This window comes from Pteropus medius, unplaced genomic scaffold, assembly GCF_902729225.1.
Source record: "Pteropus medius unplaced genomic scaffold, Ma_sr-lr_union100, whole genome shotgun sequence".
NCBI lineage: Eukaryota > Metazoa > Chordata > Mammalia > Chiroptera > Pteropodidae > Pteropus > Pteropus medius.
This window is the reverse complement of record NW_024352783.1, coordinates 3,478,038-3,494,429: the sequence shown is the minus strand read 5'-3', so window position 1 is coordinate 3,494,429 and position 16,392 is coordinate 3,478,038. Positions and strand designations below refer to the sequence as shown.

Genomic DNA, 16,392 nt, shown 5'->3' with positions numbered 1-16,392 from the left:
TTAAGGGTATTATTTATCTTCAATGCTCTGATTTACAGGAGGAAACTGAAGCCTGACACAGTATCAATATCAATATCAAGTCAGAAAAACCATGGCTGGGGCATAGCTGAGTCTCCACTGAGCACTGAACTCATGAGGCCACTTGACTCCTTTCAGCTCTACAGCCTGAGCTACATTGTGATTTATGTAAGAGAGGACACTCTTGGTGGTATGTGTGTGTGGTGGGGGAGACTTGACCATAAGTTTGCTATGTCCATTTCTGCCAGTGGAGTCAGCCTCGTACACAGGCCAGCTTTTTTTGCATTTGTTTTGCTTCTTAGTTTTATTTTTAAAGACAGAAGAATAGAAAGGTGGAGAGGGTATGGATAGTGATAATCAACTAGGATTTTGAACTCAGCCTATATTGTCTGCCGGAAAGGATTCAGGACACTGCCTCCAACTTACCTTTCTAGTTTCATTTCCTGCTGACGTCCTACAGGTTTCTTATGGCCCCATCACTTTCTTGTAACCCCTAAAGGCATTTTGTGCCCACGTCACATAGGCATTTCCACTTCTATGCCTCTGTTCAGGAGGCACCCCACCTGAAATGCCCACCCTGACTCACTCTTGGCTTGTCTTTACTGCCTGCAAGGACCACCTCAACTTTTGCCTCCTGTAGGAGGCCATTCAGGACTCTGCCATTCAGAGGCAATATTTTCCTCCTTTAAACTCCTTCCACTCTTCTCTGGATCTACTTCATAGCACTTTATATTTGCTTGGCAGGAACTGTACTACGTGGCTTCTAGAAGGCAGGCATGGTTTTACTCATCTTTGCTCAACTAACACTTATGTTTTATTGAAATGGACAAAACTCCTTGATTCTGACATCTGAGACAGGTCACTGGAATCTTAGGAGCTCTATTTGCATTACCCCTCAGGGCTCAGTATTCCTTCTCAAATTATTTCTTACCTTCTTGGGTACATATTAAATGAATCTCAGAAATGAAAATGACCTTGAAGACCATTGAAGGACCACACTTAAAGCAAAAATTCTTCTATAGCAGTGTTTCTTAAACTTAAATGTCCATAGAAATTACCTGAAGATCTTGTTAAAAGGCAGATTCTGATTCAGTAGGCCCAAGAGCCTGCATTTCTCACTAGTTAGTCTCACTAGGGGATGCTCATGCTGCTAGCCCTGGCGTTATCCTTTGAATCATGATTCCACAGTACTCTGAAGCTATGAATGATATAAAAAGCTACCATTGTTTGAGTGCTTAGTGCTCTGGTGCATGCATTGTCTCATACAATTCCACACCAGCCCTGTGAGGTAGGTGTTACTACTACCTTATTTTATATGTAAATGTCATAGAGGTCAAGGTCACATAGCTAGCAAGTTGTGGAGCCAGGAATGAATGAGCATATTTGACTCCAATGACCCTCCTCGTCTCACCATTTTTCTTTTTCTATAACCATCTAATGAGGGAAGTTTATATCACTATTTGTAAGGGAGTAAGACTGAGACTAACTCCATGACTCCAGATAGAAAGGACCTGGATTTCTTTACTCTGTCACATACATAATCTGCACAAAGCAGAGACACAGAATATATGCTTATGTTCCAGAGTGGAGTCCTAAGAACCTGAGAATATCAGCATTCTATCCCACTTCTAAGTCACCACAAAATCCTGGCAACTATTGACTGAGAGGCTATCTTTACCTGGCCACAGACTCTAGCTGGTATAGAGATAGCATTCCTACCACCTTCCCAGGACTTGACAGCTACATAGCAGAGCTATCAGTGTTTCTGAGACTCTTGGCAGTCAGCAGCAGAGAATGAGGGAAGCCAAATACAAGAGCTGGCTCATGGGAAGGGGAGATCCTCAACTTGGATGACCAGTCAATGCCAAAATTAGTGCCAGGAAGAGACTGTACTAGTCACAAATCTGCCCCTGGGGCCAACTTGAACCATGGTGGGTCATGGCAAGAGCTCAGATCTGGCACTAGTAAGCAACTGGAAAACAAGAGCACAGCTCCGAGCTGCTAGACCTCTGGCTAGGCAAATCAACCTCTGGGAAAACAGAACTTGATCCTCTGTCCTCTACCAAGGAGGATTTAAAGAGACCACCAAGACTAAAAGCACTAAACACGTCCTGTGTGCCTCCTTCTTCTGCCTGAGGAAAAGGAGAGTTGGGCTGGCAGAAGCTTAAGATTGTGGAATGCTTCCTGATCTCAGCGTACCAAAAAGACTTCTCTCTTGCCCCACTGCTAGAGCCTATGGGACAGCTATCTGTACCCAAGTTACTCCTCTTTTGAGGACAACATCCATATATACTCTACAGGTAAGGGTTGATACTTCCCAAGACAAGGAGACTTATAGTGCATCTTGACCCTCTTCCTCTGCCTTGTGCTAACTCTCTCCTCACATCAGCCCTGCATATTGTCCCAGTGGACTGGCCCAACACCCTATAAAGGCCAGTGGCAACAGGCCCATGAACAAGCATTAAACAGAGACACATATGGTTCAGCACTCAGCAAATGGCTTGATGGATGGGAATGTTTCTCTGTGCCACCATTTACCCAGGTAGTGAGAGCTGAGTGACAACTTAGATACCACATCACCTATCAATGTGCCATTTCTACCCAAGCACTGCCATTAGAATGAAATGAATCAAAGAAAGACGGGAAACTTGTGGACCGACTTCCTCAGGCCTTGAGTGGGTTTCCCAGGGGCAAACTGGGTGTTCGAACCTCAGAGGTGGACTCTCGGGTAGCTCAGCAAGTGGGCCCAGGCCCCATGCTCCTCAGATGGAACTGCAAGGTTAAACTGCTGCCATAACTAATGTAGGTAGAGATAGGGTCCTGGGTCAGATTGAGGAGTGTCATAGCACCCTTTCTGCTTCCTGAGGGGTTACGGGTATCCTTGTTGGAGGACCAATATGGGAAAAGGGGTAAGAGGGTTTGTATAATACCTGCCTTTAAGCAAAATGGCTGAAGTCATAAACAAAAGTATCCAACTGAGAAACTCTCGAAGGTATTGCACAGGGCCTTGTTTTGCCATATTTCCTTTTATTTATTTTGTTTGAACAGCAGTTACATTGAGCAATGGATTCACAGGGTAAGCATCGAATTCAACATTCATGCAGACCCATCTTTGTTTCCGATGCAATGAATTTTAACTAATTAGCCACAGGGTGAGGTAGACTCTAACAAAATATGTAATCACACTGCTGCCACATATTTTCCTAAGTGTAAGGCTTAGGGACAGCCTGAAGCATGCAAAATACTGTTAGTAAATCTGAGCACACCGAGTCAATACTTTGTTCTCAAAATTCAGCCATTAATCAGGAGTGAGCAGGCACAGAGCTGACAAAGGGAGATGTCCCACATGTGCAGATCAGAACGATCAGTGGATGGCTTAGAGTTTTGGTGTCCTCAGCCCAGAACCTGAGTTCTCTGTTCTCTTCCCACTCCTTCCCGCCTACCCCTGGCCTATGGAGAGGTACAGGAAAGAATGCTCCCAGGTGGTACTGAATTCTCAGAGGCTAATTTCAAGCAAGCCAGACCCTGCCTTCCTTCTCTCTTGCTTCATGGCTCACTGTTGCCATGGAGACCAGACGCCTTCTGAGTTCTGCATTTTATCCGGAGTCCAGCCTTTGAACACCTTGGTTTAGTCAAACCCACTCACTCCCCTGGCTCCCCAGAGTATGAAAATTTCTAAGCTGGATTTCTTTAGTCAATGTCTCAGGGGTCTCCTTGCCACATCCACAGAGTGGTCTGAAAGATCTCACTTAAATCCTGGTGTGGGAATGAAAGCCTACAGTTTTGTAGAAGCCTATGCGCCCATTCTTTCTTTTATGGAAGAGGAGACCTAATTTCAAACCCTGTATCACATACAGCCATGGCAAACAGACAAATGGGCTGGTGGGAGAGGTGAGCATAGGCCCAGAGGACACATGGGGCTTGGACGAGCAGTGGGACTCGGAAAGGGGCTGAGGGAAAACACCAAGAAGGAAAGTGCTGTTTGGGATATCCATAGCCCATGTGAACCTGAAGAAGCTGAAGCAGGTCTCCGACCTCAGTTTTAATTACTTCTCCCTTTTATGCAGCCAGCTACCCATTCCCATGGTTATCCCTTAGACCTTGTCATTACAAAAAGCTCCCACCATTCACACAGACCAAAAGGCTCTGGCCCTTGCTTTTCCTTGCCATGCCCTCTTATTCCTGGTAGATCATTTACCAAAACTCATCACTGGCTAACACCTGTATGTTTTCTGAATGTCAGACCCCATCTTTGCTTCATCCTCTTTGCAGGGAGTAGGCACCCTGGGCCCAGCACCTTCTTCTGGACCACTGCTCTGCCTCCTTAGATTTGGGTGCTTGAGCAGGTGAGATGCCACCTCTGCAACTCCCTGTGCTTCTGAGACTTCTAAATAGGCATTAGGATGGTCACTTTTCCAGCTTCGATCTCAGCACCTGATCTGATGCCTCCACATTTATGCTCCTCCCTTATTTTCTCCTTCAGGCCCATGGAGAGTCTGGCCAGACAGTGGGATTGGCCATATCCAGAATAGTACCCAGGGAGCATCATTTACACAGAATAAAGACATTATTTTCAGGATCTTTCTATGGGGTCTGGGCAGCAACTTCTTTCATTCTGGCATTTTCTCCACCTTCCAGGTACTCTTAGAGAAGTCCTAAGGCCTCTGAGTGCCTTGAGGCTTTGCAGGTATCAGCTCAAAGCAGTAGTGTCTTCATTCCACTATGAGCGCTAGAGATAGGTGAGAAAGATACTCTGAAATTGGACTGGTTGGGCCTTCTCAGATATCGTCACTAGGGTGACCAACTGTTCCCATTTACCCATTGCTGAGGGGTTTCTAAGGACAGAGGCCTTTCTGTGCTAAAACTTCAACAGTCCTGGGAAAACTGGGATGGTTGGTCACCCTAACCCTCACTCAGAGCTGATGACCTTGCTTCTTAAATCACTGAGCAATGATCACGTGTATCTACCTGGCATGCATCTGTGGCCATATACTCTGCCTTGCACCTATGACTATAAGGCCAGCCCCTCCACCTGGATGGTGGATTCCATTTGCTCTCATCTATCAAGGACGTCACTTCTGAAATACCACCCCACTCCCTGCATAATCGATTTTCCCTTCATTACTGGATCATTCCTATACAAATATACTATAATTTCTCCCATCTTAAAAATAAACAAAAACTTCTCTACATCATACTCCCTTCCAGCTACTGCCCTCATCCTCTACTCTCCTTCATATTAAGACTCTAAAGGCTATACCTGCAATCTCCTGTTCCTCTTCTTCCATTCTCTTATTTTAAAAAAATCTTTTCTACTTTATATTATAGAACATTTCAAACAGCCCAAAATAGAGAGGTGAGCATAATGAGCCCTCCTCTTCTCATTACTCAGTTTGCCCAGATCATACAGAAGCACATCCCAGACATTATTCATCCTCTCTTGCATTCATCTTGACAGGCTGTTGTCCAGCCTCCAAACTGCGGTTGCTGAGCTCATCAATGACCTCCATGTTACTAGGTCACATACAGTGGTCACTTCTAGGCTTCATCTCATTGGACCTCTCTATACATCACAAGAGCAGATCATTCTCTCCCTTGGAAACACTCATTTGTTTTTCCACTTAATTTCCAAGACTCACACTGCCATGGTTTTCTTGCTCCCTGGCTGCCCATACTTGACTAGTCTCCTCTGTAGATCCCGCCTCATCTCCCAAACTTCTCCATGTTGGGGTGTTCAACGGCTTCTTTCTGAAGCCTTTGCTAACCTGGGAAGTAGCATTCACTCCCTAGCTGATCTCACCCAGTCTCTTGGCTGGAAACTCCTACATTTATATCCCCAGCCAGGGCCTCTCCCCTGAACTTGACATTTCCACATGGATGATTAATAAGCATCTAAAACTTACCATGAAGCTAGAGTGAATTCACCTCACCCCCAACCTCTGCCTAAACCCTGCCCCTCCTACAGACTTCCATCTTCCTAATCCCCAGGTCAAAACATTTTGTTTTTCACCTCAAGCAGAGTGGAAACCAGATTCTGGGCCCAGTATGGTCAAGATCCAGCCCCACTCTGACCTCAACTCCTACCGCTCGCACCCAGCTCCATTTGCTCTAGTCTCACAGTTGTCCCCATGCAAGCCAGGTGGGCAATGTACCACTGTTCTCTTGGCCTGGGAGACCCTTCCACAGGAATCCAGCTGACTTGATCCTTTACCTCCTTCAATCTTTGCTCATATGTCAAATTTTTCTGAAGTCTTCTGGATGCTCTTTTAAAAACTTGAACTCTTCTCTCCATTTCCCTCTATCACTTTGCTCCATAGTTCTTAACTCCATCTTGACTTACTTCCTTCCTTCCTTCCTTCCTTCCTTCCTTCCTTCCTTCTTCCTTCTTCCTTCATTTCCTTCCTTCCTTCCTTCCTTCAGCCTCCTCTCCCTTCCTCCCTCCTCCTCCCTCTCCTTCCTTCCTTCCTTCTTTCGTTCTTTCATTTCTATCATCTATTAATGGCATGTAAATTTTTCTGCTGTATCCTCAGTACCTAGAACAGTGGCTGACACAGAGCAGGTGCTCACCAAATGTGCTTACACAAAATGAACGATTAGATGGGCAATAGTATCTGCCTCCTACAAAGGGGCAATCACTTTGCAGTGCCTACCTTTTAGCAATGGCTTCAGGAATTCCTCTCTCTCTCTATCTCTCTGGCTCTCTCTGGCTCTGTCTCTGTCTCTCTTTGTCACACACAAACACGCGCACAGACACACGTGCATGCGCGCATACACACACACTACCTGGCTCCTGGAATGATGTAAAGAACCTAGTGAACAATGGAAAATACCAGAAGAGTGGGAACAGGAACCAGCACATCACAATCACCCTGCAAACTGCTTAGGTGCATTTGCTGCCATTACCCCTATAAGGACTAAGGTCTGGTGTGGCTTGGGATGCACTAGTGGAAGTCACTGGAATTAACAATATTGATGTGTGGAGACTTCTACCCGACTCAAAGAAAAAAAAAAAAAACCTAGCTGGAGAGATTTTAAACAAACTGCCTAAAACGAATAGGGTCTCTGTAGGTACAGACAGACCTCGAGAAATTATCAGAGGTGACTCCCTTTCTAGGAGGTCAGACCCTGCTAATATGGTGTTGATGCTCTAATTTCTGGTCCCTCTAATTTTTATGACTTCCTGTCTTGCAAAATGTGTACCTCTAATAAAGACAGCCATTGGTTACTGAGTGCTCACCAATGTGTGGTTCCCACTGAGCCATTACCAATGAACTATCTCGGCTCTTTCTATTTTCAAGAGGCAGGATGTGCAGTGGTTGGGAGCATGCTCTTGAAAAACAGACATGGATTGGGAATGAAACAGTATTGTTTGATGTTGACCTGGGCAAGTTATTCAATTGCTCTAGTTTCAGTTTTTCCACCTATAAAATAGGGAGAACAAGAACTTTCTGAAATTAGAAAAGTCCTCACTGAAGCTAGAGTACACTTCTATCTCCATATGCCTCTGGGGCCTGTGAAATGGAACACGGACTGGTGTCATCTAAGCTTCCAATGAAGGCTCCCAGTGCCATTTAGAACAGGGACCATCTATGCTTGGTTCTCAGGTAATCAGTTTCATTAGAAACATATGTTAAATTCAGGGATGTGGGTTGGTAGGACAACAGCATTACCTTCGAAAGAAGGTGTGGGCTATCCCATTAGTTCTGAGAGATACACTGGGTCTACACAATGGCTGGGTTCCACCAGAAGGCCTTAGACAAAATGTAGAAACAAAGGGGTAAAAAAGGAATAAAGGAAGAGGGATAAGAAAGACAGTAGGTGGAGTTGAAACAAAACAAAACAAACAAACAAAATATATATATATATATATATATATATATATATATATATATATATATATATATATATGGAAAAAAAAAAGGAATGGAAGAGGATTGAACATGCAGGATGGAGAATGGTGCCACATTAGAGATCACCAAATGGTTCCCTTTCCATGGGGTTTTTACATGGGGTTGGTCTGCCTATAGGTACCATTCAGAGTTGAACTTGGTTTCCTCTGAAGGGAGAATGGAGCTTGGCCCTTTTCGAAAGATCTAGGCTGTGTGGGAACTAAAGCGTCCCTGATATTAGAAGGGAATCTTCATTTCCAAAGCTCCCCCACCCTCTGCCACCTCCCCTACCCACAGTCTCTTTGCTCATTAAACTTTAATTATTATCTAACTAGGAAAATACATGCAATTTACATTCCTGGGAAGAGAAGGTTTTGGAGGCCTTTGGGTGGATGAGAATGGAGAAGAAGATCTGGTAAGGGCTATGGACATGCGGAGGGCAGGCTATGTATGCACAGGAGGGCTGGATGAGGCCACAGAAAATGTTAAGACGAGGGAGATAATAAACAGTGGTTACACGCAGGCAGCGTAAGGCCTCCTGGATACACCAGGTGACAGTGACCTAGAAAATAGGTAGGGATATGGAATGATCTTTATGTTGCTCTGATGGAGGTCTAGTTAATTTGAAGGCAGCCTTACATTTATAGCCTGATAAATGTGTGATCTGGCTCCCCTGTGGCTCTGATTCCATCTTCTTCTACTCTTGGCCTCTTCTATTCTGCTGCACTCACAGTGGCCTCCTTCCTACTTCTTGACATCACAAGAAAGCTACCTCAGGATCATCCTGTTGCCTCTGCCTGGGATGTAGGTCTCTGCTCAATTATTAGCTTATCCAAGAGGGCTTCTCTGATAAGAACTCCCTGCCATAGAACTCCCTGCCCCCTTACCTGCTTTAGGTTTTATCCTTACACTTATTATCAAGAACTCATTTTGTCTGCTTCCCGCAATGGCATGTGAGCTCCATAAGGACAGATCTTATTTTGTTTGCTTCTAAATATTGCTTAGCACATAGCAGGCCTCATGAAATATTTGTTGAATGAGTACATGAACTAGAAGATATATAGATATAGACATAGACATAGATATAGATATATGTAAATAGGAAAGCGGGGAGAGAGAGAGAGACAGAGAGAGAGAGAGATATGGATGGAGGGAGAGGGAGAGAGAGAGATGGAGGAGGAAGAGAGTGAGGAAGGGAGGGAGGGAGGAAGACGGATTGATTGAACTGTCTGGTGTTTCAGGGTGAACCATTTACAAGGGGTAGGGGTAGAGTGGGAAAACACTGCAGTTGAGACACCTTAGTAAGAGTTGCCATGCTCTGTGGGAAAGATCCAAATTCCTAGCTCTGCTCCATGGGTCATAGAAGCATGGTAGCCAGCTTCCAAAATGGCCCTCGATGATCCTTGGCACTTGATATTCACACCCCCGATTAGTCTCCCATTCTGTATGGGGCTGACTTGCGTAACCAATAGAATATTGTGAAAATGATGGTGTGTAACCAATAGGCTTGGTCATAAAAGACATTGTAGATACTGTCTCTTTCTTGGATCACTCAGTCTGAGGAAGACCCGCCACTATGTCGTGAGGACGAATAGCCATAGAGAGAATGTCATAGGGAGTAACTGAGGCCCCCTGCCACCAGCCAGCACCATGTGAGAGAATTATCTTAGAAGCAGGTCCTCCAGCCCCAGCCAAGCCATCAGATGATGCAGTCTTGCTGACATCTTGTCTGTAACCTCATGAGACCCCAAGCCAGAAGCACCCAGCTCAGCTGTTTCCAAACTCCTGACGTGCACAAAACCATGTGAGATAAATGTTTACTACTGTTTCAAAATGCTACTTTTTAGAGTGATTTGTTTCACTAAAATAGGTAATTATCACAATGTAGATGACATGAAGACTGGCCATCCTGGGTTTGAGTTAATATGGGTTTAATTAGGATTGTGTCTTTCGCTGGTTAATTGTGCAGCCCATTTCCCCTTCTGTTCACAATTTGATTCTGCAATTCTTATTAGCCACAAATGCCACCTGTATCCTCAATAAACTTTATTTAGACACAAATAGACACAACAGAAAATACATACACAGATACATATATTTTTTTCTATATAGGATAAACACACATCACATAGAGAATTTAAAAAGTAGGTGCATGGAATGTAAGAAAAATATTGCAAAGTTCCTTGTTCACTCTCACTTAAAACAGACACATATTTCAGCAGAAGACAGGGATATACCATCCCTACAACAGAATTCACAGTTGGTCTATAACAGTACACAGGTGTTAGGAAGGTAATCAGAGGAGTTAGGGAGCCAGTTACTCTTGATATGACATAATGCTCACAATACTAGCAGGACTCTGTTTAAACAAAAGACAGAATCAAGGATTCCAAACCTCCTACACAGATGCTCTGCAAGCTGTCAGATAGGTCATAAAGCAGCTCAGCAGAAATGCCATGTTAGCTTTCATGTTGCAGCTTGAAGGTCTTCATAACCTCTACCTTTGTGTCCACATCATAGAGAGTTTACATAGACACACTTAGGATGCTGAAACTCTCAACATGCATGCCGGCTTCAAAACTCACGGTATAGTACACTGACATCAGTTTATAAAATGTGACTTTAAAGAAAAAAAAGGAATAATAGCCAAGAGGACAACAAGTATTTTGCAAATGTTGCCACATCCATTGGCAGTGTTTCCCACCACGCTGCCTGTGGTCCCCTCCCACAGGGAGCCATTGGCATTTGTGTCCTGCTCCACACCATGGGCGGAGCGGGATGGATGTCTCTTGGAAGTCTATTATTGCCCTCTAAAGTCACACTTGTGACCTTTTGGTCACTCTTGTCTGAGCCATGCATGTCACCAGGACAAGCTGCAATGAAACTGCCCTATTTATTCCTGTCCTGGATAAGCCTCTGGTCTCCAAACCATCTTCACATTTCAGATCGGGATCCCTAGCAACCTCTGTATTTTAGTAAAAAATGGTTTCCACTGTACCCTTCGTGTGTCCTCTTCCTAATGTGACAAATCCAGATGAGATGAAGTTATGGAGATCAGCTCCTCCACTTCGGTAAGCATCCTTCCCATAATGTCCTGCAAGAAGATGGGGCAGAATTACCCGGCGCATCCATGACAGCAACAAGACAAATGTTGCAGTTTCAGCTCACCTAACAATGGTGTTGAACTTAATTTCAAGTCAGCAGCTAAATCAGAAGGTAGAAGCAGTCAAGGAAAAAATATATATACTAATTTCATAAATTTATATATAAATATATAATATATATTTTATAAATATATAAAGTATATATTTCTACTATTTATATATAGTAAATAGTATGTCAACATATTAGATATATATTACTGTGCAACAAAGACTACGAATATATATACACACATATATTATGAATATATATATACACACATATATACATATACACACACATATATAAACTGCAACAAAGAAGAAAGTTTTGGAAAGGTTATGTTGAAAGCAGAGGCAGGGAAAAGGGGACACATGGCTTGATTTTGGCATTTCTGACTGAGCACACCAGAACATCAATCAGTTTGTCCTTCCATCCCTCCTTTTGCCCCAGCTTCTTTCCTTCTCTTTCTTGCCTTATTCACTTGTTTTCTTTCTTTCTAAAGCACAGAGGCATGGGTCTGATCAAGGCTGCTCTATGTATGTGTATATTTAAGAATGATACCACATCCTATGGAACTATAGCCTTGTGGCTTAGAAGAAACTCAACATCAGCTAAAGTTGACGAGTAGAATGTTGGTTATAAAACACTGGAAAAAATATTTCTGTGCCTTCCTCTCTTGACTTTCTGCAATAAGATCTTGTCTTTCAGCATCCATCTACCTGTGGGGTGGTGTGAGGAAAAGGCTGAAGGCAGGTTAGGACCCCGGGAGGAGAAATTCAAAGAGAAAGAGGGTTAATCTTCTGCTTCTGACATTAGAAATAGGATTTCACAAAAAGTTTGAAATACAGACATTGTAAAGAAAGAACTCTCTAAATGCCGTCCTGAGATATATACATATGAAAATGGAGAAAAGCCATTTTTTGTCATGTTGCCACAAAAATGTATTAAAGACCATACTTACAATTATAACAATGTGAAGAACTACCCAAGATGTAATGTTAAGTTAAAAGATCGGCAGAAAATGCTATATTAAATATGCTCACAATGCAGGCAAAAATTCAAACAGTACATTAAAAGATTGAAAGAAAACATAGCCAATACAGACAACTGCCTTTGGTTAGTTAAAACATGAATCTTTTTTTTTCCCCCTCACCTTTCAATTTTTCTATATTTTCCAAGATTTTTTTCTATTATGAGTATGTAATTTTTATAATATAAATAGGCAAAATACATTTCTAATGGAAAATGTACAATAAGTATAAAGACAACTCAAACCACATTTTTTTCTTAGTGAGGCACCCTCTGCATTAGATCTCAAACCTGGGTGTATGTCAGTATCATCTGAAAGCATTTAAAAACAGATGTCCAGTCACTACTCCAGGGATTATGTTTCAGTTGGTCAGGGATAAGGTAAGCCTATTTTTAAGATGCTCTCTAGGTAATTCTAATGTGCCACTGGGAAAAAGAACCATTGCCATAGAGTAAGTAGAGAAACAACCTAAGGTCAGTTTATTCATGTGGGTTCAATCACCATTTGCTGGGACCCTCATGGGTGCTCCAGCATTCTCCCTCAAAAGAGTGGAGTCTGGCTGGCCCTGTTCTGTCCTTCTCCCAGATCAGTAGCTCTCAAACCTGAGTATGCATCAGAAAAAACAGGAGGGTGTGTTTAAACAGACTACTGCGCCCGCTCTCAGAGTTTCAGTCAAGGGTTTGTATTTCTATCAAATTGTCTGGTGATGATGATGATGTGGGGTCCAGGGATCAAACTCTAAGAACCATTGTCCTAGCGTATCAGGAACATAAGAAAATTATACCACTGATTCTCTCATGCCCTCCACTCTGAAATAAATATCTCATTCCTCAAGGCACAAAGCTTTCCACAAGGAACTCTCTTGCTACAAAACACTGGGGTCACAAGAATTTTATAGAATAGAATTATTGGAGCTGAACTAAGAGCCTTCTGCCCATATCCCAAGCCATATCACAGCTCCAGAAACCAGACTCTAGTTCTTAGATAAATTCATCTTCATCAGGGGTTGAAGGAGAGAGAGACAAGGGAATGTAATAGGGTATACTACAAGCCCTAGGGAGAGGGGAACCCTTGTCCTGTAATGTAGTCACTCTCTCCACCCATCTCCCAACAACAGAAGAGTAAGAAAAGGCAGTAAGAATTCAGAACCCTCATAAATTTGGATCTCATTAATTCAGAATCTGTGATACATCCTGCAGAATTTGGACTGGTTTATTTTTGTGCTCCTCATAAATAAAATTTTTGATAAACAAATCAATACTGAGAAAGATGGAACATAAAACAGTGCCTGTGCTATTTACAGTCATTTTTATCTGTCAACTGGAATAAGGCCCCTCAGGACTAAGCATTGCCCTAGTGCTTTGGGGCTATGCTTTTGGAAAGGAAGCTGAAATTTCCTGATCCCCTACTATGTGCCACACAGAGAGACAGAGACTCTGAAAACATGGCTTATTTTTTTTTGCATAATAATAGTGAACATTTTGTAGCATATGCAGTTTACAAAGATCTTTCACATGTACTATTTACTTAAGATTTTAATCACTACTGCATGGTAAATTGTCTATTATTATTATTCCCCCATTTTATTGATGGAAAATTGAATCCAAAGTCCACAATCTTTCTATAATTCTCACCCTAGCAACCTGACCCTCTGATCTGAATGAGTGCAGGCATGACCCTTCTGGGACTTTAGCCAGGACCCAGTGGAAATGCTAAGCTAGAAATCTACTTGGTGACGAACAAGTTCATAGAAATTGGAGGTGAGAGGTATTGAGCTTAAAGTACAAAGGTTCTGAATTGGGAAAAAGAAAGATACGCTAAGGGGCCAGGATCAAGAGCTGTTATCAGGAATAAAGAAGTTTATGGTCAGATCAGTTTGGAAAACTTTGATTAAATGAAATAAAAAGTAAACATAAAAACCAAGTCTAGAAACTATTCAATGAGCACCCAACTCTTCATGAAGCCTTTATACTTTTCAAGGGCATCTCTTGGGTAATTTTTGAGAAAGCTGCCTGTGAGGTTGGATCGGAAAAGGAAGAGTAGCAGTTTCAGCTTTTGCTCAAGCCATGGTCCTCAAATTTGAACACATCAGACTCACCTGAATGGCACACAGATACTGGGCCCCAGCCAAGGAATTCTTCATTTAGTAGGTCAGAGGTGAGGCATGATCATTTCCATTCTAACAAGTCCTCAAGTGATGCTGATGATAACCACAGGTCCAGGGACCACACTTTATAATACTATGTTAAAGAGAACTATTGACAGGCCAGTCTTCAGCTGGATACACAGTCAGTGCTAGGATGCCAAGGTCTAGAATGATTTACATCTTATGTTTCCTCCAAAGGAACAATCAGTTTAGCATGAACAAGGGCAGGATGAAGATAACAATGGTGGGTAAAAGCAAAGCCCTACACAGTTAAAAGAAAGGGATTCAATGCCCCTTCTTTGCCTTGGTGATGTGTAGTTCATCGGTTGATGATGTGAACGATATAAATGGGTCACAGAATTCTTTATGCCCTTCTCTGTCTGGCAGCCACTACCCCAAGTTTACACCTTCCTGCCCATCATTGAGGCAGGAAGCCAAAGGAGTATAAACACTGCTCAAATTGCACTTCCAGAGAAACAACCATATATCCAGCAGAGCTCCAGAAAGATGTAAGCAAGAGCTCTATGAATACCCCTGTTAAGTATCAAGAGCATGACAAACACACAGCCCCTGATCAGGAACAAGGATGATATCAGGCTGCAGAGTGTGCCTACCACCACCTGCTGAACTGAACTATGCAAAGCAGCATTTGGATGACTTCTCTCCCTCCAATTCTGCGGCTGCCCTCTCACCATAGCTATCATCTGGAAGTCATAGGACAACAATCTCTAGGTATGAGGCAAATGAAAGCTAAAGGGAAGTCTGAGGCTGGGTTCCTGAGTAACTAGAGGGAAATTTTCTGTGTAAAGAGATTTGCTGCAAGAAACAAGAGGTAATATCTGACTGGTGCTCTCAATAAGATTTAAGAGAACTCAGCATCTGTGAAATTAGATCAACAACCACGGGAGACAAACAAACTAATCAAGAGAGTTTGCCTGAGCTGCAAATATGGACAACAGAGTGGATATTGAGGAAAATCAGTGAAGAAAATTCCAATGAGAAAGATGCACTAGGTACTCGGTGGAGGGACAAAGAAATGAAAACGATGGGAGAAAAGAAGAGACAGAGAGGACAACTCTAGAAGCTACTATATATTTCAAACAATATTCCCAGAAGAGAGATAGAAAGCATAATTCAGAAGTAATAATTAAAATTTATTTTTTTCTAAGTAGATGGAGATTTTAGTCTTTCCATAAAAAAAAATCAAGTGTCAAACTATATATTAGAGAAGACCTATATCTAGATATATCTGGTGAAATGGCATTAAAATATAAAGGAAAAAAGTCATCTTCATAAAATACTGAACCTATAGAAAGTGAAACCACCTTTTAAGGAATTTTGAGAATTTTATTTCCATAGAGGCAGGAAGTATACTGGTTGAAGAATACATACTCTGGAACCTGGCTGACAAGATTCAAACCCATCCACGCATCTGCTTCTCCAAATGCAAAAGGGAAACAATAATAATATCCATGACTAGGTTGTTGAGAAGATTAAATGAGTATATATATGTATGAATGTGTGTGTGTATATGTGTGTGTGTGTGTGTGTATAACGTGTGTATAATGTATGTGTGTATATATATATCATTTACAACAATACTACTAAATGCTATTTAAGGGTTTGCTAATATTTTTGAGTACAGATTTTTTTATTCCATTCCTCTAAAATTCATTGAAAATAATGAAAAGAAGAAAGAATTGAAAATCTTTCTTTAGAAAAAAGATAGCAGACTTTTCGCTTAATAGAGGTAAAACAATACACACACACAAATGCAATTCAAGAAGGACTAGAAATCTAAATATGAAAAATCAAACTTTAAACCTGTTACAAAATATTGGAGAATATGTTAATGATCTCAAAGCTGAGGAAGGTTTTTAGACAAGGATTAAAATTCACTGACTAAAGAGGAAACAACTGAAAACTTGTGAACTATGATATATCAGCAATCATGAAACTACAAGTCAAACACTAGAAACATATTTACATTAATATCCCAGGCACATAAATAGCTTAAATTAATAAGAAAGTAAAACAATCCAATAGAAAATATAGGCAGAAGAAATAATAGGCAAGTCACAGAAGAGAAAACCCAAAGATCAATACATATGAAGTAGTGTCCAATCTCACAAGAAATCAGGAAAGTCAAATTATAACTGTAATGA

General features: G+C 42.0%; 1 protein-coding gene across 3 annotated transcripts in view; it reads right to left on the bottom strand.

The window, feature by feature from the left end:
• Window positions 1–16,392, bottom strand: part of SHISA6 (shisa family member 6) — a 264,223-nt gene that overhangs the window by 126,083 nt on the left and 121,748 nt on the right. For 2 of the 3 annotated variants that reach the window (XM_039847367.1, XM_039847365.1), the window contains exon 3: window positions 10,906–11,001. The exons of the other annotated variant lie outside the window; for it this stretch is intronic. In XM_039847367.1, the coding sequence (XP_039703301.1) occupies window positions 10,906–11,001 (96 nt within the window). The remainder of the gene's footprint in view (window positions 1–10,905; window positions 11,002–16,392) is intronic. 3 annotated transcript variants of the gene reach the window in all.